Genomic DNA, 22,411 nt, shown 5'->3' with positions numbered 1-22,411 from the left:
AAAGCACGAATTCGAATAACCTGCAAAATAGAGAATATTCATGAGCAAGCCTAAGACCTGGGGGAGGGGGGAAGGGGGTGTGTGTGTGCCAGCCAGAAGCTTTCAGACGATCAAGTTAGTAAGCTGTTTTAGACTCAAGCAATGGGTAAGAGAGTTAAAGTATATTGTGTTCCCAGAGACGAACCTTAGATATGTGTATTTATACTATGGAAAGAGATATTTTTAGGATATAATCCTCATTCTAAGCCAAGAGAATCCTAGAGGATATTTAGAAGTAGATATTGCACCTTCTTAGGTGCTATGGTTATTGGGGGTGCATGCCAATTTCTGGATTGTAGGAAATCCAAGACTTATGAAGGATCTGATTGAGTCCATATCCATATTAGATCAAATGGCTTGTGAAACAAGTTTGGTCATACCAGCGGAGTCACTTGGACTTTGCCTAATGCCTTGGAACAGGGTGATGGTGGCACCATTGCTTCCGTCTGATCCAGCTCTGCTCGGAGCTGGTGAGTCTATGACTAGACTTTTGAGGTGATGGTATTCGAATCACCTTTACTCTGGCCCTAGAAAATCATGGTCCCACATTTATGATCATTGAATTCAATAAATAAATAAAAAAGAGCATGATTAGACATAGATGTGTGAAACAATTAAAATGGTGCTTTTTAAAGGTATGTTTGAAATTGTTTTTAAAATGACTGAGCATTTTCGATAAAAATACTTTTGAAACTAATCTTTACTAAAAATACAAGTGAATCCAAAAAAGAAACTTAAAGTGCTTCTTACAAAATGCACTTCAAATACTTTTGGAATTGAAAGACTTTCACCAAAAACGCTTTTAGTCATTTTGGATGCATCTACAAACATGCCCTTGTTGGAAAAACCAAAAAGAAAAGTTAAAAACAAAAAATAGAAAATAAAGAAAAGTTTTCTCAAAATAGATTTTTTTTTTTTTTTTTTTTTTTGGGTCTGAAATTGCTCTAAATGTTTAATGGGTATTGTTTCTTCCTCACATTCCCCTGAGCCCCATCCCGCCACTCGCAGCAGCAGCATTTGCTGAGAAACAATCAATAAACCTCCCACTCTACTACCACTCCTTCCCATGACGACCAACTCTCTAAAACCCTAACCCTAACCATAACCCTAACTCTCTCTCTCTCTCTCTTTCTCTCTAGAACTGATTGCTACCTCCAACTCCAGGAAATGGCGTCGCTGCTTCACACAGTGTCCCCGTCCCCTCTCGCTTCTCGCAACTCTTTACACACTCGCGCTTACATCGCCAACTTCTCCCGCTCTCGAGTCCCGGTCCCAAACGCCGTTGTAAGCTGCCGTAGCCTTCCTTTGCTTTCATGTTCTGATTTTCTTGGTTCAAGAAATGCTCTAATTCTCGAATATTCTCGCTAATTATTTTCAATTGGAGCGGTATTTCGATAATATGATTTCAAATTTCTTGGTTCTGAATAATGTGTTGCAGAGGTGTAGTGTGGAAGGGCCTCTCAAGTATGCAAATGGAAAGCCGTGCGTTCCACTCTTCAGGAGTGAAGATATGATATCGAATTTTTCGGCCACGAAAACACATTTGATGAATGAAATTGGCAAGAATGATACCAGGCTCAGGATCTTTTCGGGCACTGCGAACCCCGCGCTTTCTCAGGTTTGGCTTTGGACAAGTTTGCCACTTAAGATTGTCTATGCTTGTATTTTTGAATGATAATTTTGTTATTCAATGAAGATTTATTGTATTTTATCATGCTAATGATAAGATTAGGGAAATTAGATACCAAAAGTTTCGTGTGTTATTGTTTGAGTTCTGGACCTTTTGGTTCTGCATAAGAGTTAGTAGGAGGACTTGGTAGAGGTGTTGGGAATCAGGGTTTACTTGTTCTTTTTTATTGTTTCCTGGTGTTTTGCAATTGGAAACTGTCAGATTTACTTGTGGAAAAATGAGGATCAAGAAACCCAAGGAAATTATGCAGAGGATCGGACAAACTGATTAGTTATCTACGTACTAATAATTGACTGTTGATGGTTTCACCTGAACATATATAAGTAAATTGTTCGAAGGAGGTATATTGTATGTAATTAGTTTTCTGCTTTATCGGTTTGGCTGTCAGTTTGTTATGGTTGATAGTTAGAATGACAAAGCTAGTGGGAAGAAGGATTTGTGAACATCTACTAGATCATAAATGAGAATTAACAAAATCGAAGAGAGGATACGGTCCCTACATAAAAGTATATTAGCTAGCGTGTCAAGATTTGTATGCAAAAATGCTGTTGGTTATCGATTTTGTCGTTTACTCCTCAACTTACAATATATGTCAAAATGCATCATTATCCTTGTTTAAGTAATGATTTGAATTTCTTTTGTTTCTATAAAATATATAGCTCATGGTGATAGTCATTTGCATTACCCATCTTTTGGTATTCGTATGTTTGGAAAGATGCATCCTTGTTTAGGAAATAGAAATTTGAAGCAAAAAAAATAATAAAAAAAACAAAAAAAAAAAATTAAAAAAAAAACTTAAATCACAAAAAATTTTCTTGGAAATATCTTTCACTGTTGGTAGATTGAGAAACACAATCTCTCGAGAGAATTTTGCCTTAATTATGCCATTTGACTTAACGGAAGGAAAGGAAATTTTTATTTGCTCTCCTTGTCTCTTAAGGAAACATTTCCTGACACACAAGCTAAAAAAATGCTCATATGTTCCAGGAAGTTGACCATTCAAACAAACATCACAAAGTTTTTCTAATTCAGAAACCTTCTGCTTGGAACAATTTCCCCAAAGCAAGCGTAGCCATAATGTATTGTAAACTTATGAATCATTTAATTGCACAATGGTCTGACCTAATGTTTTTATTTGAAAGGAAATTGCTTGCTACATGGGTCTGGAACTTGGAAGGATTAAGATCAAACGCTTTGCTGATGGAGAGATTTATGTTCAGTTGCAAGAGAGTGTAAGAGGGTGTGATGTATATCTTGTGCAACCCACATGTCCTCCTGCAAACGAAAATCTTATGGAGCTTCTGGTCATGATTGATGCTTGTCGGAGGGCTTCAGCCAAGAATATCACTGCTGTGATTCCATATTTTGGCTATGCCAGGGCTGATAGAAAGGTAACTTCGTATTATGAGCAAGGACTCTTGAAACTTATTATCTTTAGTAAATTTTTACTTTGAGCATCAAAATATAGCTTACTGGTAATAATTGATTCCCATTTGTCGTAGTACAAAAATTCAATTAAATATCTTGATGGAGAGTTATTGCGAATACGCAAGTTAGATTCCTTAAATTGGGGTTTTAGGTTTTAAGAAAGTTCAGGTCATCAACATAAAAGTAAGTTTAAGTATTATTTTTGCTTGAATTTTTCCACAAATGGGTTGAGCTACACTATAGAATTATGAATAAGCAGAAGTTTAGAATGCTGAGTTGATAACATATATACAAATGCGTTCTGTGGTAAACTCCACGATGCCGTTATTTTAGTTGAAGGTGATATGTAAGGTTTAACCAATTTTAAGTTTGAATTTGTTTTAATTATTATCTTAAATTGTTTGTTGTTACAGACTCAAGGGCGTGAATCTATTGCAGCCAAACTTGTTGCAAATTTGATTACAGAAGCAGGTGCAGATCGTGTTCTTGCATGCGATCTTCATTCTGGGCAGTCAATGGGATATTTTGATATTGCTGTGGATCATGTATATGGTCAGGTAATACCTGTAATACTTCACTCCCTTTTGTTTCATAATTCACGGACCCGGGGATGTTGGACTCTTACAAGAATGTTGCTTGGCTACCTGAAATAAAATCTATTTGAATTGACATATTATGTGTTAAACTGGCTGAAAGAGATATTCCTTTGAACTATAAATATATTTGTGTCTAGAAATCTTTTAAGGAAACAATTTTATAAGGATTTTGATAAAATTCACTTTGCTTGATTTAGCTATTTAAAGTATATATGCTTATTTAGGAATGTACTGGGTTCTTCTCTCAAACTCCTGAGGGGTATAAGATTTTAAATACTGTTGATCACAGAGTTCGAATTGTTGGACATCTCCTATGTGGTTCACCTTCTTTATAACCTTTTTTTTTATGTCCTCACAGCCTGTGATACTTGATTACCTCGCCAGCAAGACTATATGCTCTGATGATTTGGTAGTGGTCTCACCAGATGTTGGGGGTGTTGCTAGAGCTCGTGCATTTGCAAAAAAATTATTTGATGCTCCTTTAGCCATTGTTGATAAAAGACGTCATGGGCACAATGTGGCAGAGGTACTATCTATTCAGATGGGTTTGACGACTATCTGATTTGCCTCCTATGATTGTCTTGTTCCTTTTTTTTTTTTGAGAAGAAGTCTTGTTCTTTCATTATATTTGAAGCAACACATGAAATTGTTGGAAAGGTAAATTATTGTGAAACCGGAATGCTTTTACATCATATATCAAGCTTAGATAAACTAGTGCAGACTATGAGGGACCAAGTTAATTTCATGATGTTGCATTTTCGAAAACAGTCTGAAAAAAACTATTATTTAACTCTAAAATTAACCGACTTGAAACATCCATTAATGCACAACCTCCACCTCCTGAAAATAACAACACATAATCTTGGAAGTCTGAATCAATTGTTGTACACTTCTTTGAAATCATTTAAAAACTCCCTCCTTACTCAGTTGATACTCCTTGACCTCATCATTCGTAATGGCAACCTATTTTATCTGTGATATTATTCTCTGGGACAACTTCAGATATCTTATTGTTCTTACTTCTGTTTACCTCTGAGTCCTGACATAGCCAGTGTTGCTACTTCTCTTTGAGAATATGATGACTTGATTGCATTTCTGCCATCTTTATCCGGACAATAAACTCCATTCACCCGAGCTATTACCACTTTTCTCACCCCCTGTGCTTACATTCTGACAATGATTGTTGAATATGCCCGTATTTTTACCATATTTCTCTTTCAAAACTCTGGATTTCCTAAAAGCGTCTCTTGATTTTTGTGAATGACCCACCTTTCTTTCTTTTCTTCTTCTCTCTCTTCTCTCTCTCTTCTCTCACTTTAATCAAAGGACAGTCATCCACATATGCATAAGTTTTATTTTTTGGGTTCCCCATGGAAACATATCTTGGAATTCATTTCTGTATCTCTTTTGCAGGTGATGAATTTGATCGGTGATGTGAAGGGAAAAGTAGCAGTTATGGTGGATGACATGATTGACACAGCTGGTTAGTTTGTACATGCTCTAATCTGTTTACATAATCGATCATATAGAGTACCGACAATGATATGACATAATATAGAACACTTAGATATTGATGATGAGCCTAGCTCGTGATGGTAAAGCTATTGTCTGGAGAAATCATAATCATTAAAAAAGGATCTTGCCTATGACGCGAGTATTATGGAAATAGAAATCATCTTAGTAAAATCAGAAATAGGGGGTAACAGGGGCTGAAAAGAACTATTACATCTCTCATATGAAAAGAAATGAGAAATATATTTCAACCAATACAAATAATAATAGTATAGTTTTTTTTTGTGGATTGGAACCCGTATCTTTTAACCATAGGAAGCATTGCATTGTACTAGTTCATCTTCATAAATGTAACTATAAGGACATCTAAATGTAGATCAGGATTGGAACAAATTTTCATTTTGACGGAGACTTGATTAATGTGCACAGCATTTAAATTGTATCTTGGAGGCTTGAAGAAGTGGGTTATTCCCCTTTTGATAGCCCTTTATGTCAGTTTACCTTGAAAGTTCGTGCCTAAGACTATACAGGGGGTTATCTGATGGTGTGGAAATCATCAAACCTTAGAGAGATTCTAAGGGAAGCTATCCCTGTCGCGACCCCTCAATTTTGACTGTATGTGCATTCCACACTTGAGTGGCCCACTTACTAAAACCTTAAGTATGAAATGTGCCTGGGATCAGCATTGGATAGTTGGTTATTAGCACTGTTCCAAATCCAGATATTCTTTTACAATTTTGGACGTCTACAGCCATTAGTGTAAGAGCTCTTAATTGTGCATAAATGAATACGCAAAAATCCCTCTCGGTTATACGAAAGTCTAGTTTCACGAAATCACAAGTTTGTTCACACAACTTGTATTTTCAATTTTTAACCATCTTAGCTACAAATGCCACAAACACTATTGATTCACTGTCCTGGTTTTGAATTGATTGATGTTTTCATAGCAGTTTCCTCTGTTATCAACTAGTCTTTGCAGTTATATTCTTAGTTGTTATTCTTGCACCAGAGTATCATTGTTTGGATGTTTGGTTGTAGGGACTATTACGAAAGGTGCTGCCTTACTACATCAAGAGGGTGCCAGGGAAGTCTATGCATGCAGTACGCATGCGGTTTTTAGGTACGTGGAATTTATATGTGCATCAATCTCCACTTTCACTCATTTAGCATGACACAAAGAGCGTTTTAAGCCAGGGTTATGATCTTTAAAACATCCACTGGAGCCAACAATCAATTTTCCCTTTTCCCAATCTTATTTGATACATATTGGCATGATTTGGACAGAGTGGCCTTTAGCATTAATGGTTTGGCTTGCCTAAGACCCGATGATTGCAGGAACACCCTCTGTGGAAATATAGGTGGATTTATCTTGCATTCCTCCGAACCCACATTAGTGGGAGTTTAATGCACTCGGCCATCTACATCTGTTCAAATATGCGTTATGATTAGGTGAAAGGATCCAATAAAAAAATCCGCAGTTTTGATATTTAAATGTCATCTCTAGGTGATTGGCATTTGTGACATTTGAAGGAATGAGTTTTAGGGAGAGCCTTTTATTTGTTCATACGTATTTTCTGCATGAAACTAATGTTGACAGTTGATATTGCTGTAGGCCGTAGTCAGTATATGCAACAGCACGCTAGAATATTTACTTTTATCCTTTGTCCTTTTGCAGCCCTCCTGCGATCGAGAGGCTGTCGAGCGGTTTGTTTCAAGAGGTGATCATAACAAATACCATTCCAGTGTCGGAGCAGAATTATTTTCCCCAGCTAACTGTCTTGTCAGTAGCAAATCTTCTGGGCGAGACCATATGGCGTGTTCATGATGACTGCTCTGTGAGTAGCATATATCAATAAAATTTGTTTAATACGATTCTTACAGAAAATTAGTCCATTCTCCCCTGTTACATAAACAAATTCAATCGGTCTGGCGATTGGCCTGTGTATAAAAACCTAATGAAGTCAGTGGGCAAGGGCAAAAACTGTCATGCGTCTCTGCTTCATGTGTTAAAACCATTTGATTCTTGCTCTGTACTTCCCTTTGAGGTTCTATTACAAATCTTACTTTCTAGGGAGAATAGGAGTTAAGCGTTTACATAGTTTTTACAATTTAAGTCGGGAAAGCAGTGCTGACTCGCTGAGAGTTTTCGTTTTGAATTTTTGTCAGGGTGGCTATGAACCCTATTCCACCTTGGGCATTGATTGATCAAATTCATGTTGGCGGTGTGCCCTCCCAGCTTCTGTTACTGCCGTATAGCTAGCTACCTCGTCGGAAACAGGATTGTCAATAGAAAAATAAAAGTTTTCCACAGAGAGAGACGCCCTGCTTCATAGATTGTTGTTTTGGAACTTTGTACAACCGAAGGTTGTTGGGAAGATAATCCCGCCTAGGGCTTCACAAATCTCATTTCTCCCCATTTTGCGGAAAAAATTATTAGGTGGTTGTATGATATCATTGTTTTGACCTTGTAAGCTCAAATGTTGTTGAGTAATCAATCACATTGTACTCGCCTTTTTATCTTTTTCATTAATTTCGATTTAACCCTATGAAATTGCTTGCGAGTCTCACTTAGTCTCTGAAACTCATTTTCACCCAACGTGCCCTCGGAATCATGTTTTGGTGTCAGTCCTACTCTGGCCTTGAAGCAAGCTTCATATTGGGTTGACGATGAAGCATTGATGTCCGATGATGAAGGCCAACCTGAGAAACCGAGGGCTGTGCATCCAATGAGTATCGAGGTTAAGAAACAAAAGAAAGAAAAGTTGAGAGCCTGGGAGTCATCTGTGGTGGTTAGCTAATCAATTATTCTGCTCTCAAGAGACCATCATGAAGAATGATGAATTGAAGCTTCAATTCCTTACTCGTAATAATGAGAAAGCTGAAAAATGATTTGTATTTTCTTACCGTGATCGCTAAACTAGAAGAACATGAACGTGTTTAGTGCCTGTTTGGTATCCTTTTTTTATTGAATTTTAGTTTTTTAAACCGACAAGTAATAAGTAATTTACTCCTGTTTTTTGAAAACCAAAAATTGGATCAACAAAAAATACTAAACAAGGCCTTGAGATATCAAATGGTAGGCAAACTGCTTTGCAATTTGTATGTGCATAAGCTTATATCCATTCGAATGAGGTCAACTGTCAAAATTCCCTAACATTCTGATCCTGCAGCATAAGCTTATATCCATGGGAAAATTGGTTAAAAAGTAGGCCGGGAATGGTGGTGGGAAAGTTCTTTGGTGATGATTTATGAATATATCTACTTTTTAGCAGTTAACTAATGTAATTTATAATGTTTATGTTTTTGTATTGTGTAGAGTTGATCGATTCGAATTTAAGCATCGGTTATCTTACTCTTAATCCTCAACCACAAGTTTCAAGGTAATCTCAAGTTTCTAGTTCATAAAGTTTAATAGCTTCTCATTCATCGGTTTCACTTTTACAAGGTTGAATGTCTTCCAAAGTATCGCCTTCTCAAGCCCGTTCACAAGCTCAAGGTCTCAAGGCCCTCTTAAACCTTGATAGAGTTAGCGTTAAAAAGAAATGGAAAGGTAAATGGTTGAATGATTCAAAGTAGTGACTTAAAACACCAAAACTTTTTTAATTGCATGAACAGTTTATTTTTTCGGGTTGTACTAATGCTTATATCAAAAGGCATTTTGACATTGAACTTTGTTTGAACTCTAATTTTGTATGGTAAACTTAATCTTTTCAATTTAGTTATCCTAACCTAATGCCACTAGGCATTTTGATGTTGAACATTGTTTCACGTTGAATTTCATTATGGTGATGGTGATCATGAATTTTTTTCAATTGAGTTGATTAACGCCATAAAGCATTTGGCTTGCAAATGACTAGGTTTTGAACCTTTTAGTTTGTTTGAATGTTGAATACTTGTATTAATGCTAATTTTTTAAGAGCCTACAAGTGAGGTGCAAGCTAAAATAAAACCGTTTGAAACAGAAACAAACCAAACCGAAATAAAATGGTTTGGTTCCCTTTTGGTTCTCACCCCAAAACCGAAATGAACCAAAGATATTATCTGTACTAAAGGAAGAGAGTGGACGTAACCTTACAACGTGCTAGTAATAATATGATTCAAATTTTCTTTTACGAGAATCGAATATAAAACCTCTCTATAAGTAAAAATAAATATCACTATACTATAGTACTAAATGGTTGCATATTAAAATAGAAAATCAGAAGTACATATTGAAAAGAAAAAAATTATAATGGAAACGGTATAACCCCGTAAATCCCTTGGAGCTTCCCAAACCAAAGACCCCGCCAGAAAAGCCCAACATCTCTCACTTCTCCAAAGTTCCAAACACGCTCTCCCCTTTTCACTCAGAGTCCTCATACCCTACATTTAGGGTTTGTCTCTACCAAATTCCCGCCAAGAACCCACACCTCAGATTCAACAATTTTCTCGAGAAAATCCGAAAATTTCCGAGAAAGTGGAAGGAAGAGCATGGGCAAAGACGACGAAGAAATGAGGGGAGAGATAGAGGAGCGGCTGATAAACGAGGAGTACAAGATATGGAAGAAGAACACACCGTTTTTGTACGATCTGGTCATAACCCATGCCTTAGAATGGCCGTCGCTTACGGTGGAGTGGCTTCCCGACCGAGAAGAGCCTCCGGGGAAGGACTATTCGGTGCAGAAGATGATTTTGGGGACCCACACCTCCGAGAACGAGCCAAATTACCTTATGCTTGCTCAGGTCCAGCTGCCATTGGAGGATGCCGAGAACGATGCTCGCCATTATGACGATGATCGTGCAGAGGTTGGCGGTTTCGGTTGCGCCAATGGAAAGGTAACGCTTGATTTTGTGGTCCGGGTTTAAGCATTTTGTGGCTAGGAACATGAATAGTTCGTACTGATTTGTTAAAGATTTCAAATTGGGGGGTTTTGCAATGTGGGCCTGTTTGGGTGCAGAGGAACTGCTAGGAAATACAAGAAATTTCGAATTTTTAATTTTTTTGGTATTAAATGTCTATCCTGTATGTTACAAATAAAAAACAATTATTGAACTTTCAGTCAATTTATTTTGTTTTTGGTCATTGTAAGGATTTTATTTTTGGCTAAAGTTGTTTATTAAGAATTAGAGGAAGAACGAAACAGAAAGGAAATTCAGTTTATCCGAAAAGGAGAAAACACACAAGCTTCCTGAATGTGTTCCAAGTTGGTTCCATAAGGCTGGATGCACTGGTTTGAATTAGAAAAGTACCAATGGCCATTGGTATAGGATAAATGTCCTTAGAGTCCAAGAACCAAAAACGTTATGAGCTGCAGCCCGTATGACACTCTAATAACTGAACTAAAACACTGTATATTGGTTTATGCTGTATTTGCAGATATGATATGTCTAAATGGAATCAGATATGTGGTCTTAAATTTTCTTGCAGGTGCAAATAATCCAGCAAATAAATCATGATGGAGAGGTTAATCGGGCTCGATATATGCCTCAGAATCCATTTATTATTGCCACAAAGACTGTTAATGCTGAAGTTTTTGTGTTCGATTATAGCAAACATCCATCGAAGCCTCCATTGGATGGTGCATGCAGTCCTGATTTAAGGCTGAGGGGCCACAGCACTGAAGGATATGGTTTATCGTGGAGTAAGTTCAAGCAGGGTCATTTACTCAGTGGTTCGGATGATGCTCAGATATGCCTGTGGGACATTAATGCGACTGCTAAGAACAAAACTCTTGAAGCTATGCAGATATTTAAGGTATGTCTCTACAGCTATGTGTGCAATTTGATACAGACGATTCTGTGTAGCTGTTGCTATTTTTAAAGTAAAGAAAAGGCTAAATTTGCACATATACCAGAGTAAGGCTATCTTTAAACATGATGGCAGTAACATGTTGAGTTTCGATGCAATAAGATAGCACTTTATACAATTGCTGCTTCTCCGCATCTTTTATTTAAAATTTTAATGTTGTTTGAAATGGTTCCTGGATTAGGTTCATGAAGGTGTTGTGGAAGATGTAGCATGGCATTTGAGGCATGAGTACTTATTTGGTTCTGTTGGTGATGATCAATACCTTCTCATATGGGATCTCCGGACTCCATCAGTTACCAAGCCTGTCCAATCTGTGGTTGCTCATCAGAGTGAGGTGAGTGATGTGAAATTGAAATATTCTGTCATTGCTACAGATATTTGATGTTTATGCATTTAAGATTTAAATGTCAATCTTGATACATTCAGGTCTGTTCTATATAATGTTCTAACATTCAAATTGATATGTTTTGATTGCTGTAAATTGGTGCCTTTAGCTAATTTTTTCTATCCAAAGCGAAGTGTTTGTGTTTTTAGCCAGTTGATGAATACTGTATGTTGATAAAATTGAAAAGCTCTCGTGTTTTATGTTCTAACATACAAATTTATATGTTTTGATTGCTGTAAATTGGTGCCCTTAAGCTAATTTTGCCATCACTGATTCAAAGAGTTTCTAGCCAGTTGATGAATACTTCTATTTTGGTAATTGAAAAGCCTGATGAAAATCTGTAGATCTTTTGTGGAAACCTGGAAAGGACTGAGACAATGATGGCTATTCAGGAAGGCTAGGGTGGCAGCTTTTACGTATAATTATTGACATTTTGTTAATACTGAAAAGGAAACTTTTGTATTAGTGACATTTCGGCAATATTAGATAGCTTGGTCAATTTGTTACAATGGATTTTTTTTACTTTATTGCAGGGTTGTCGGATACCTAATAGAAACAAAAGCAAGCAATCATTGTTGAGATAGTTATGATGTTTTTAGGTGTGAGTCATCTTAGCAGGCAAAGTCCTGTGTGATTTTTTTACTTCTAGACTCTAGAGCTGATAAACTTTGTGTCAAGTAATATATCTGTTACAATTTTGCAACATTTGCGAGGCTTTTAGTTTTCTTTATCTAATATTACAAGTGATGAACGGATTAGTTCTCTGTGATATTATAGCCTTGGAAATTTTGGACAATTTTAAAGTAGCTTGTTTATGTAATATTTTTTTCAGGTTAACTGTTTGGCTTTCAATCCCTTCAATGAATGGGTTGTTGCAACTGGATCTACTGACAAAACTGTTAAACTGTTTGATCTACGCAAAATCAATACTGCACTCCACACCTTTGATTGCCATAAGTAAGGATCCTTACCTGGACCATATAAAATTGGATGTCCAAAGTTATCTTTTGCTGTAATCAGTCTATAGATCTGATATCAAGTTTTATTTTTGTGGTATTTCAGGGAGGAGGTTTTCCAAGTCGGTTGGAATCCAAAGAATGAAACTATCTTAGCTTCTTGTTGTCTTGGTAGGAGACTCATGGTTTGGGATCTTAGCAGGTATTCCTTAAAGAACCGTGTGTCATATTTTATCTTTGTTTTATAGGGAGTGGCATTCTTCACTCCAACTTGTTCTATTTTAACAGAAATCAATATATTTCGAGAGCCTGTTCTTGTGAAAGCATTTAGGTTATGGCTCTAGAATAGTGGTTTAGTTGGGAAACCAGATATGAGAACTGTGATAGATACATCAGGAAAGTAAGAGTCAGTGGAGCCTAAAGCATCATAAAAATGTAGGGGTCTTAGGCATCAGACCACACGTACGCATCATCCTCTCTATATTTTGAGCGTTGAAGTATATAGCAGGCACATACATCCAAAGCTCGTCCTAAGAGTTAATGAACCAAAGAGAGTAGCCAAACTAAGTATTAGTGTGCAGAAAACAAAAGGCCAGAGTTAATGAAGCCAATTGAGACCTCACATTAGAAGACAGATATATTTGGGTACACAGTAACAAATACATAAATGCAAATTCCACTTGAACATTTCATTGGATCTCACAATAGACGCTTTGGCAAAATTTTCGACACAAGCCTCAATAAATGGTTTTTGATACAGCAAAGAAACTCTGGAAATAAATATAAAATGACACTGGCAAAACCAGGGGTATGGTGGACTATCCTCAGAGTTGGAACTTAAAAACATTATATATGTATCTTGGTCAGTACTATTACGCCACTCCTCCCTTTCATCTTATGTCCCAGGTTTAGTTGCTATACTAGCTTTCATATGAAGATAACAAGGGTATATTTGTCTCTGATGTGCATCTCTTTTAATTTTTGGACTTAATTGATGTATTTGGAGATCTCTCTTTTCATGCTTACTTTTGTCAATAAAGAAAGAATCTTCGAACATAGGTTGGATAAGCATCCGCACCTGTATAATTATGGTGCCCTATAAACTTTTTTTGATCATTGTGTACTGTATATTATATTTGCATGAAAACAAATCTTAACTTAAATGTTATAACTTCGTTCTCTACAGAATTGATGAAGAGCAGACACCAGAGGATGCAGAAGACGGCCCCCCAGAGTTACTTTTTATTCATGGGGGTCACACCAGTAAAATATCTGATTTTTCGTGGAACCCGTGTGAAGATTGGGTTATTTCTAGCGTGGCTGAAGATAACATACTCCAGATTTGGCAGATGGCAGAGAACATTTACCATGACGAAGATGATTTACCTGAAGAACCGGCAAAGCCTTAGTGTAATTTCCAATACTTAGCCAAATGTAGTCAGTCAAAGCTAATTAGGGAAGGAGGCATGCAGCGCTTTGTTTATTTATGTTTTTGTGTAACTTTCTTCTTTTCTTCCCTTTTCACCATTGCATTTGAGGATTTGTGTGTTGTTTACTGAGTCAGATGAGTAATGTATTTGACCCATGCTTAGTAATTATATGCAGTACTTCGGCGTGGAAGTAATTTTCGAATGAATCTTTGTACTATTTTTTGGTCATAAGATTAGTAGTTCATTAGAAACATCATTCAAAAAACACCAGGTCTGCTTATTAGGAGGTAGTTTTCCAGGAAGCACTAAAGTACTTACCTAGTTTGAATAAGTACATTTTTAATCCATTTCCGTCTATTTATTGAACAAGACTGAGCTAGTCCTAAAGCCGAAAGACGAAGGCAGCAAGGCGAAAGGAACAAGGATTGTTTGTTACACGACTTATCCATTTAACCGGCTAGCCTTGCGAACGATTTCCTTTGGTTGCTATCCCCCGCTCTTGAAGGATTGGATTTGGTAGAATCATCTGGGTTTAAAAAGCTTTTGTCCGCTTGAAAGGTTTTCGTTGTTCTTGGCTGTTTCAATCTTTCTTTTTTGGTCGAGCGAGCAAACTACCTTTCATAACCTTACTTCCCCGGCTTTCCGGTAAGGATTTCTCTTCCTTAGCGTTCACATTAAACAATTAAACCTATTCCTAAAGTGGAAGGCTTCGATCCGTATAGATATCTTGAGTTAATAAAGCCAAAAACTTGCTTGCTTGGTATGTAAAGATTACAGCGTCGGAAGATGCCGGGCATCTGTGAAGCCTCTGCATTGTGGTTAGCTGAAAGTGCTTTTAAGTAAAGGTCAGTGCTTCCAGCATTGCAGCAAATAGGTGTTTGGGTATATTGTCGTATTTTGCTTGTCTTGAACCATATAAGAGGTTGATTTATTTCAGCATTGATTAATTACAGGTGATTAGTTAAAGAACAACGCCCAGTTGTATTGGTAGTGAGTCACTCTGCCCTCTCTCAATCCATGTTCTAGTTAGTTGTCTGCCTGCCAATAATTCTCTAAAACGTGTATAGACAATACTTATGCAGGTAGACAACTAATTAAAACATTGAATTATCCATGCTCTTGATTTTTTATTTAATGTACCCATTCATAGAATTTTTCAATTTTTTCTAATCTTAAATGTACCAATTTGCTATATGTAAAATGTGCCTTTTTTTTTTTAATACAAAATGTACCCGTTTTTTATATAAAATCCATTCAATTTTTCTAATCTATTTTTTAAACTTAAATATTTTTAATTTTTTTTAATCTTAAATGTACCCATTTATATATATTTTTTCATTTTTTTTTTCAAATCTTAAATCTACCCGATCTTAAATATATCAATTTGTTTTATGTAAAATGTGCCATTTTTTTTAATACAAAATGTACCCATTTTTTTAATATAAAATCCATTCAATTTTTTTCTAATATATTTTTTAAACTTACATGGGTACATTCTATTTCGTAGTTTTGATGAACGTACCCATGTTTACACACACACACACACACACACAATATATAGGAGAATGGAGAATATAATTTATCTTCGATCAAAAACTAAAAACCATTAAGGTTTCAGTCAAAGAATATTGATAATTAAAGACCGCATTTAAAGTCTCCCTACACAAATTTTTTTAGAGAAAGTACAGTGCAAAACTTTGCTACTATTGCAATGATGATATCGATCACATTGGATTCCACCATTGGTGTAGTACAAGCTTATCAACAAGCTGCACAAACAGTAACAGCTGTTAATTTCAATCCAAGCCTTACAACACATTCTAATCAAAGCCTTGCATGTGGCCATAAGACAAAACCCATCACCTAATTCTATTTTACATTCAAATTGAAAACTAGCCCTTGGACCCTTTGGACTTCCTTGTTAATTAATCCAAGATCAAGGGTAGGGATCATTTAGTTCCAACACTCCCCTCTAAATAAATTCTGGTCTTGACTCCAAGTAGCCCAATTAGATACACAAATCTTAATTGAGGTATGCCTTGGTGAAAATGTTAGCCATCTGATCCTCTGACTTGCAATTTAGAAGTTCATTGATGTTCTCTTGCAAGGCTTCTCTAGTGAAATGGAACTTTCTTTTGATATGTTGGGTCTTATGGTGAAAGATTGAATTCTTAAGTTACTGTAGAGGTGCTGTCACACAAAAGTGGTGTGGCATCCACTTGCATTTCTCCAAAATACTTCAACACATACCTTAACCAAATGGCATTTGATGTTGCTTTTGTAGCACTTATATGTACTGCCTTAGCTGTTGATAGTGCAACATTTTGTTGCTTCACTGATGCCCACGAGAAGATGTCACACCCCGATCCTGATATACGTCCAAGATCGACACGTGACGTCATCACATCCCTGTTTAGCCATCATGTCTTACCTCCAAAACAACTAAAACACAATCAATGATTCAACCATGCAATCATTTTCTTTTATTTCATGGCTGCATCTAACCTTAGCGTTAGACTGCTTACGTACCTTAAGAAGGGATCAAGCCATTTGTAGTTCCCTAACATACCTCACATTATTACAAAGTTTGATAAGAAATCGATCTCATATCAAAGCAAGCCATAATCACACCAATAGACATCCAACAAAAGCAATAATTCAATTACCATCCAAGTCATCCAATTATGCACACAATCAAGTAACACCCAACAAGAGTAATCAACCAATGATATAAATAATAATATAAGATTCCACGAAGTTTAGTATAATCAAACTCCGTAAATGTCTGTCGTATTTCCCCTAACTAGATTCCTAAGCATTGTGATAGGAGCATATTCATGCGACTTAATTAGCTTGTTCTCATGCATTTATGTTGTGTTTCCTTAGTTATTTTAGTGTTTAAAGTCATTTTTGTATATTTTCAGATTCTAAGGCCAAAGTGTGCAAGAAGATGCAAATTGGAGTCTTTTGGAGCGAAAGAGGAATGAATGAGTTGAAGACTTGAAGAAACGACAAATTCCTACTCCAACGATGAATTCCTACCAAAACGAGGAATCCTACTTAAACAAGGATTCCTATTTGAAGTAGGAAAGTTAACCCTAAGTTTCCCGTTTTGGTAACCTTTCCTAATCTAAACGTCCGTATTTTCTAGCCACTTTGTTGGCCTTGTATGCACTTTAGTACACAAGACCAAGGCCCTAGCCCAATTTCCAACCCATGCCGTGCCTTTAGCCCAATTCCCTTCCCTTGCCGTGCAAGGGGGGGTAGTTTTGTCCCATTTTATGCACTTAAACCCTAACCCTAAACCCTAGCCGCACCCTAGGGTGATTATTCATTCATTCTTCTTATTTTCAGCCACAAAAATATCTCAGCCGCAAGTCCCCATTTATTCACCCTAATCCCTCTAATTCAACATCTCAGCCATTCACCCTAATAACCCTAGTTCCACCTTGCAGCCGCACCATATTCTCATTCATTCACTTTCATTCATATTTTTATTTCACCCTAATTCACCCTAGCCGTCACTCCCATCATCATTCAGCCATTCATCCTAATTCTCTCCCTAAGCCGTGCATTCCACTCATTCATCAAACCATCTCAGCCATTCACTCATAAACCCTAAGCTACAAGCCGTCACTTACACACCTTTCCCATTCATTCAAGCCGTAGCCACCATCCCATATCATTCTTCTCTGCCGCAACCTATAGCCACCATTCCAGCCACTTCCCAACCTTACCGCAGCCATCCCCACCCTTCCAGCCACCATACAAACCTTCCTCCATCACTCCACCACCTGGCCGCACCACCATAGCACCATAAATCCATCCCTAAACCAGAAAATCATCCAAAAACACCATTTAACCTCACTGCCGCAGCAAGGAGAAGAAGAAAGAGGGACTTAGACGCGCAGAAATTCAAGTGGATTCGTTGGGCGTTCTAGGTGTAATCAATCCTTTGTGCTTTATGTTTAAATTCAATTGTATTTCTCTTTCTGTGAACATGAGAGGCTAAATCCCTAGTTAGCTAGGGGTTGATTCGAAACCATGTTTATGCTTGCAATATGAATTGATTACTTTTGGTTGGAATTTCATGAATGGTGGATTCAATTCGTTTAACTGTTTGATTGATAACTTATTTGTGTATGTTTATTGAGAGTGCACGCTTAATTTTCATGCATGAATATGACGCCAGAATATAAGTGAGTTTCACCTAATAGTTATGAACTTATATTCACAAGTAGTGGAGGTTGCTTATAAACAATCGCGTTAAATGAATTCCTGGCAAGAGTATCATGCTTTTCATAGTTACAAATGCCTTGTTGATGCTTATGATTTCCAAAGAACGTAATGATTCTAACTTGTATCTTTATCATGCTGTTCATATAGAGAACTTGTTAGGAATAATTTGTTTGCGATGCATTTCATCCAATTCAATGATTCTAGGGAAATCTGAAGGTTAATTTAAGCGGACCTAATTAACTTGGAGTGTCGAGTTTCATAATTCATTGAAAGACCAACTGAAAATCAAAGTGTATGCAAGTGTGACATGTGTGGAGAAGAACCTTCTAGTTAGCATTCATCCATATTTTCATCCAATTCATCTTTACAATTTGCCCTTAATTACAATTTGTGCATTTTAGTTAATTTCGTCAAAAACTCAATCCCCCTTTACTTTAGTGTCCAATATAGTTAGAAAGTGTCTTAGTTTGTGTTTATAAGTGTTTTGATTCAATTTGTTACACAAATTCGCCCAAATTCACCAAAGTGCTCAAAACTGCCCAGAAAGTGTTTTTAAGGCAGTTTTGAGTGTATTGGGGCTGTTTTGAGTTTTTGATTTGTTTTAGTGTTTTAAGTGTGTAGTTTTGCATTCTTTGAGTCTAGTTTAGTGTTTTAAACTTTATTTTACGTTTTTGAGTCAGTTTCCAAGTGATTTTGCAATCCCTCCTAATCCCCGGTTAAGAACGATCCCTACTTATACATATACTACAATTGTCACAAGAGGGTTTTAATTTGTGTTCTTACTTAGTTAGCATCACATTGCTCTTAGTCACTAGTACACGGATCCTTCAACATGGCCAATTCCATTTTCACAAAGACATTACTAAATGCATGACATGAACTTTAATTCTAGTCAAAGTACTTGAATTACTAATTTAACATCTCCCCCCCTTTTTTTATCTTCTCTTACTCCCCCTCCTTTTTTTATCTTCTCTTCCTGCCCCTTCTAGAAGCCTCCCCTTTTTTCCCCTCTTTGCTTTACTTTAGTTAACATCATATAATATTATTAGTTTTTGATGCGAACATTATACGCACACAAATTAAACCCTCTTTTTGTCAAATGTAGTAAGTATGTAAGTAGGGATCGTTCTGGACCGGGGATTAGGAGGGATTGCAAAATCACTTGGATTTGACTCAAAAACGTAAAAACACAATATAAGACAACAAACTAAACCATATTCTAAAAACACAAACTAAATTGATTTCTAACTACTATGACTCAACAAAGTAAAGGGGGATTGGATTTGGACGAATTTAAACTAAAATGGATAGATTGTAAAGAAAACAAATTGTAAATACGAATTTGATGGAATTTGAATGGATGGGAAGCTAGCTAAGGGATTCATCTCCACACATGTTATACTTGCACACAAAATGATTTCTAATTGCTTTTCAATAAACCATGAGTTCTCAACACCCCGGGTTAATTAGGTCCGCTTAAATTAACCGTCAAGTTTTCCTTAAGTTAATGAATTGGATGATTGCATACGACAACCCAAAGCATTCCCCACAAGTTCCCTACATGAATTGCATAATAGAGATACAAGCAAGAATCATTAAGTTCTTTGAAAACCATAAGTGTTGACGAGGCATTCGTTACTATGAATTGCATGAAACTTATGCCAAGAATTTACTTAACGCGATTGTTTATAAGCAACCTTCACTACTTGTGAATATAAGTTCATAACTATTAGGTGAAACTTACTTATATTCTAGCGTCATATTCATGCATGAAAATTAAGCGTGCACTCTCAATAAACATACATAAATAGGTTATCAATCAAATAGTTAAGCAAATTGAAACCACAACTTATGAAACGCAATTGGAAGTAATCAAATCATATTGCAAGCATAAACATGTATTTCGAATCTTCCCCTAGCCAAGGGGGGGTTTAGTTCCTCATACGTACAAGACAAAGAGAATTGAAATTAAACATTGTAATCGAGGAAAAGAAATTCCTAAACATTCCAACAACTCAAACTTGAATTGTATGAACGTTTAGGCACTCTTCTCCTCCTCTTCGTTGTAGCATAAGGTCTAAGGGATGTTGTTGGTTTGGTGTTTGTATGGAGGAATGGTTGGGTAGTGTTTTGGAGGGATGGGGAGTGGTGGAAATGGAAGGGGGATGCTGGAAATGGGAGGAGAACCCACGGCACAAAGGGAATTTCAGGATGAATGGATGTGTTTTTGTGTTGGTTTGAGGTGTGTTGTGGTAATGGGAATGCAAGGGTTTTTATAGGAGGAATGGAGGTGTATATGGCTGTTTGTTTAGAATGCATGTGGCTAGTTAATGATGGAAAAACAGCTAGGAAAGCATGTGAAAGCTGGAATTGCATGTGGCAAGGTGTGTGTATGTGCTGGAATGGTGTGTGTATGCATGGGTTTGGGAAGTTTTTGATGATTTTCTGGCTGCATGATGAAGAGTTAATAAATAATGCATGTAGGTGGCTGCAATGATGAAGTGAAATGCTGGAAATGAAAGGGAAAGCTGGAAAGGCAAGGGGAAACTCACGGCAAAGATGTGTTTTGGGTGCATGTGTGTGTGAATGGTGGTTTTGCATGGCTTTGATGGATTGTTTGATTGGGCTAGAGGTTTTGCATGGCTCAAAGGATTGTTTGATTGGGCTAGGCCCTTTGTTTTATGTCCAAAGTGCATACAAGGCCTTCAAATTCGTCCAACACTTTGGCTCCAAGCATAAGCTTTCCATTCTAAGCCCAATTTTGCTCCAAAATGCTCCGACATGCACCTTTTTGCCTCCTTAGCCATATTAACCTAGAAACACACGAAAATGGCATAAAGGACTAAAATAACTAAAGAAACACAACGTAAATGCACGAGAACAAGCCAATTAAGTCGCATAAATATGCTCCTATCAGTTTTACTCTTTAAAATTAGAATTACAAGAATACCCTTAACATTTGTGTTTTGTAAAATCTTCATTCTTGCTCTAATTTCCTCTCCACTTGCGCTCATATCAATGAGAACTACGAACATGTGCTAAGACATATGTGTCACGAGTTCAATTGTCAACAAAAGTCAACACTTTATCCTCTAGGAGTATTTTGGACATTTCACAATTTCCAGAAAATAAAATATAGTAACTTATAGACAGGTTGTAACAAAAGATCTCTGAACCAAAAGTAAATGCATACCCTGATGTACTTCTTATATCATTCTCACTTTCTCCCTAGTCATTGTCACAGAATCTCACAAGTATAGCAGCTTCTTCCTTTTCACACTTTATTCAAAGTTAATAGTTCCACATATATACCTTGGAACCCTTTTATCTGTTCCTATAGGTACTGTTTGGTAAGTGGGATGGGACGGAACAGAGTGGGACAAGGCGTTCCGTCCCACGTTTGGTGCCACCTAAAACGGGTGGAACGAGCTGTTCCACGGGACGAGTTTTGGGTGAATTTTCGTTCCACCTCACCCCCCTGGAACAAACTCGTTCCACATCCGTGGAACACAAAATTATAACCACTCCATCTCCTTCTTCTTCCTCCTTGTTTCCATTCGAGGGCATCTTTGCTCCCGCTCCGTTCCGTTCCGTCCTGTCCCGTCCCGTCCCGTCCCATCCCGTTCCGTCCCGTCCCGTCTGCATACCAAACGATACCATATGCACCTTGGTTGGATTATGCATGAACCTTGATAGCAAACTAGGAGCAAACATGATGTCTAGCCTAGTTGCTGTCAAGTGGAGTAAACTAGCAACTATTTTCCAGTAAAGAGTCTCATCTGCAAGACCAGAACCATCATTTTTGCATAACTTTTATTAGAGCATCCCCAGCATGGGGTTTTGCTCGGGGGAAGGGGTCCAAAAGAAGGGCCCAAGGGCCGGTGGCTTGGCTCCAGCGTGTGGGAGCCGGATGGAAGGGGGAGGCCCGAGGGCCAGGCCCGTGAGGGATTGCCAGGCCTTGAGCCCGAGGTGGGGATGACGCAATGCTGACGCCAGGGTGGCGTCAGCGCATTATTTAATTTTTTTTGTGTCAGGCGCGTGCACCCCACCCGCGCGTGGGGGTGCGTCGCCGACACAAAAAAAAATTAAAAAAATAAAGTGTCAGTTACCGTTGGGAAGCCACGTGGCTTCCCACGGTGCGTTAGATCTTAACGGTCACTTAATGTGGACCGTTAGATCTCAACGGTAAAAAAAAAAAAAAAGTCAGATTTAATATCCACCGTTCGATCTGAGATCAACGGTGGATATTAAAATGCTTTATAAATTAAAAAATAAATGAAAAAATAGTTTTAAAAATCTGAAAAGTTACCATTGTGACACGTGGCACAATCTGGAGTGTTGGAATTCA

At 37.3% G+C, this 22,411-nt stretch overlaps 2 protein-coding genes across 2 annotated transcripts; both read left to right on the top strand.

Moving 5' to 3' along the window:
* Positions 1 to 1,069: 1,069 nt before the first annotated feature.
* Positions 1,070 to 7,782, top strand: LOC103965511 (ribose-phosphate pyrophosphokinase 1). The gene is made up of 9 exons (XM_009378584.3): positions 1,070 to 1,323; positions 1,478 to 1,657; positions 2,872 to 3,120; positions 3,571 to 3,714; positions 4,112 to 4,279; positions 5,167 to 5,236; positions 6,304 to 6,385; positions 6,941 to 7,100; positions 7,432 to 7,782. Exons 1-9 carry the CDS (start codon positions 1,207 to 1,209, stop codon positions 7,468 to 7,470), a joined length of 1,209 nt encoding a protein of 402 aa, XP_009376859.2. The 5' UTR covers positions 1,070 to 1,206; the 3' UTR covers positions 7,471 to 7,782.
* A 1,755-nt stretch (positions 7,783 to 9,537) lies between these two features.
* On the top strand, positions 9,538 to 14,030 carry LOC103965510 (WD-40 repeat-containing protein MSI1). The gene is made up of 6 exons (XM_009378583.3): positions 9,538 to 10,080; positions 10,673 to 10,999; positions 11,235 to 11,387; positions 12,271 to 12,395; positions 12,501 to 12,596; positions 13,581 to 14,030. The coding sequence occupies exons 1-6, from the start codon at positions 9,736 to 9,738 to the stop codon at positions 13,801 to 13,803; spliced, it is 1,269 nt and encodes a 422-aa protein (XP_009376858.1). The 5' UTR covers positions 9,538 to 9,735; the 3' UTR covers positions 13,804 to 14,030.
* Positions 14,031 to 22,411: the final 8,381 nt, after the last annotated feature.

The sequence above is a fragment of a genome, unplaced genomic scaffold (assembly GCF_019419815.1).
Source record: "Pyrus x bretschneideri cultivar Hongxiangsu unplaced genomic scaffold, Pyrus_bretschneideri_v1 Contig35, whole genome shotgun sequence".
Classification (NCBI taxonomy): domain Eukaryota; kingdom Viridiplantae; phylum Streptophyta; class Magnoliopsida; order Rosales; family Rosaceae; genus Pyrus; species Pyrus x bretschneideri.
The sequence above is the reverse complement of the archived record's forward strand: the minus strand, read 5'-3'. Positions and strand labels throughout refer to the sequence as shown.

What these genes read in the sequence shown, in the direction of transcription:
- LOC103965511 (XM_009378584.3), top strand. Translation starts at nt 1,207, where the DNA reads ATGGCGTCGCTGCTTCACACAGTGTCCCCGTCCCCTCTCGCTTCTCGC. An exon ending in TCCCGGTCCCAAACGCCGTT is followed by an intron (nt 1,324 to 1,477) that starts GTAAGCTGCCGT and finishes AATGTGTTGCAG; the next exon opens with AGGTGTAGTGTGGAAGGGCC. An exon ending in TGGATCATGTATATGGTCAG is followed by an intron (nt 3,715 to 4,111) that starts GTAATACCTGTA and finishes ATGTCCTCACAG; the next exon opens with CCTGTGATACTTGATTACCT.
- LOC103965510 (XM_009378583.3), top strand. Translation starts at nt 9,736, where the DNA reads ATGGGCAAAGACGACGAAGAAATGAGGGGAGAGATAGAGGAGCGGCTG. An exon ending in TGGTTGCTCATCAGAGTGAG is followed by an intron (nt 11,388 to 12,270) that starts GTGAGTGATGTG and finishes TATTTTTTTCAG; the next exon opens with GTTAACTGTTTGGCTTTCAA. An exon ending in ATGGTTTGGGATCTTAGCAG is followed by an intron (nt 12,597 to 13,580) that starts GTATTCCTTAAA and finishes CGTTCTCTACAG; the next exon opens with AATTGATGAAGAGCAGACAC.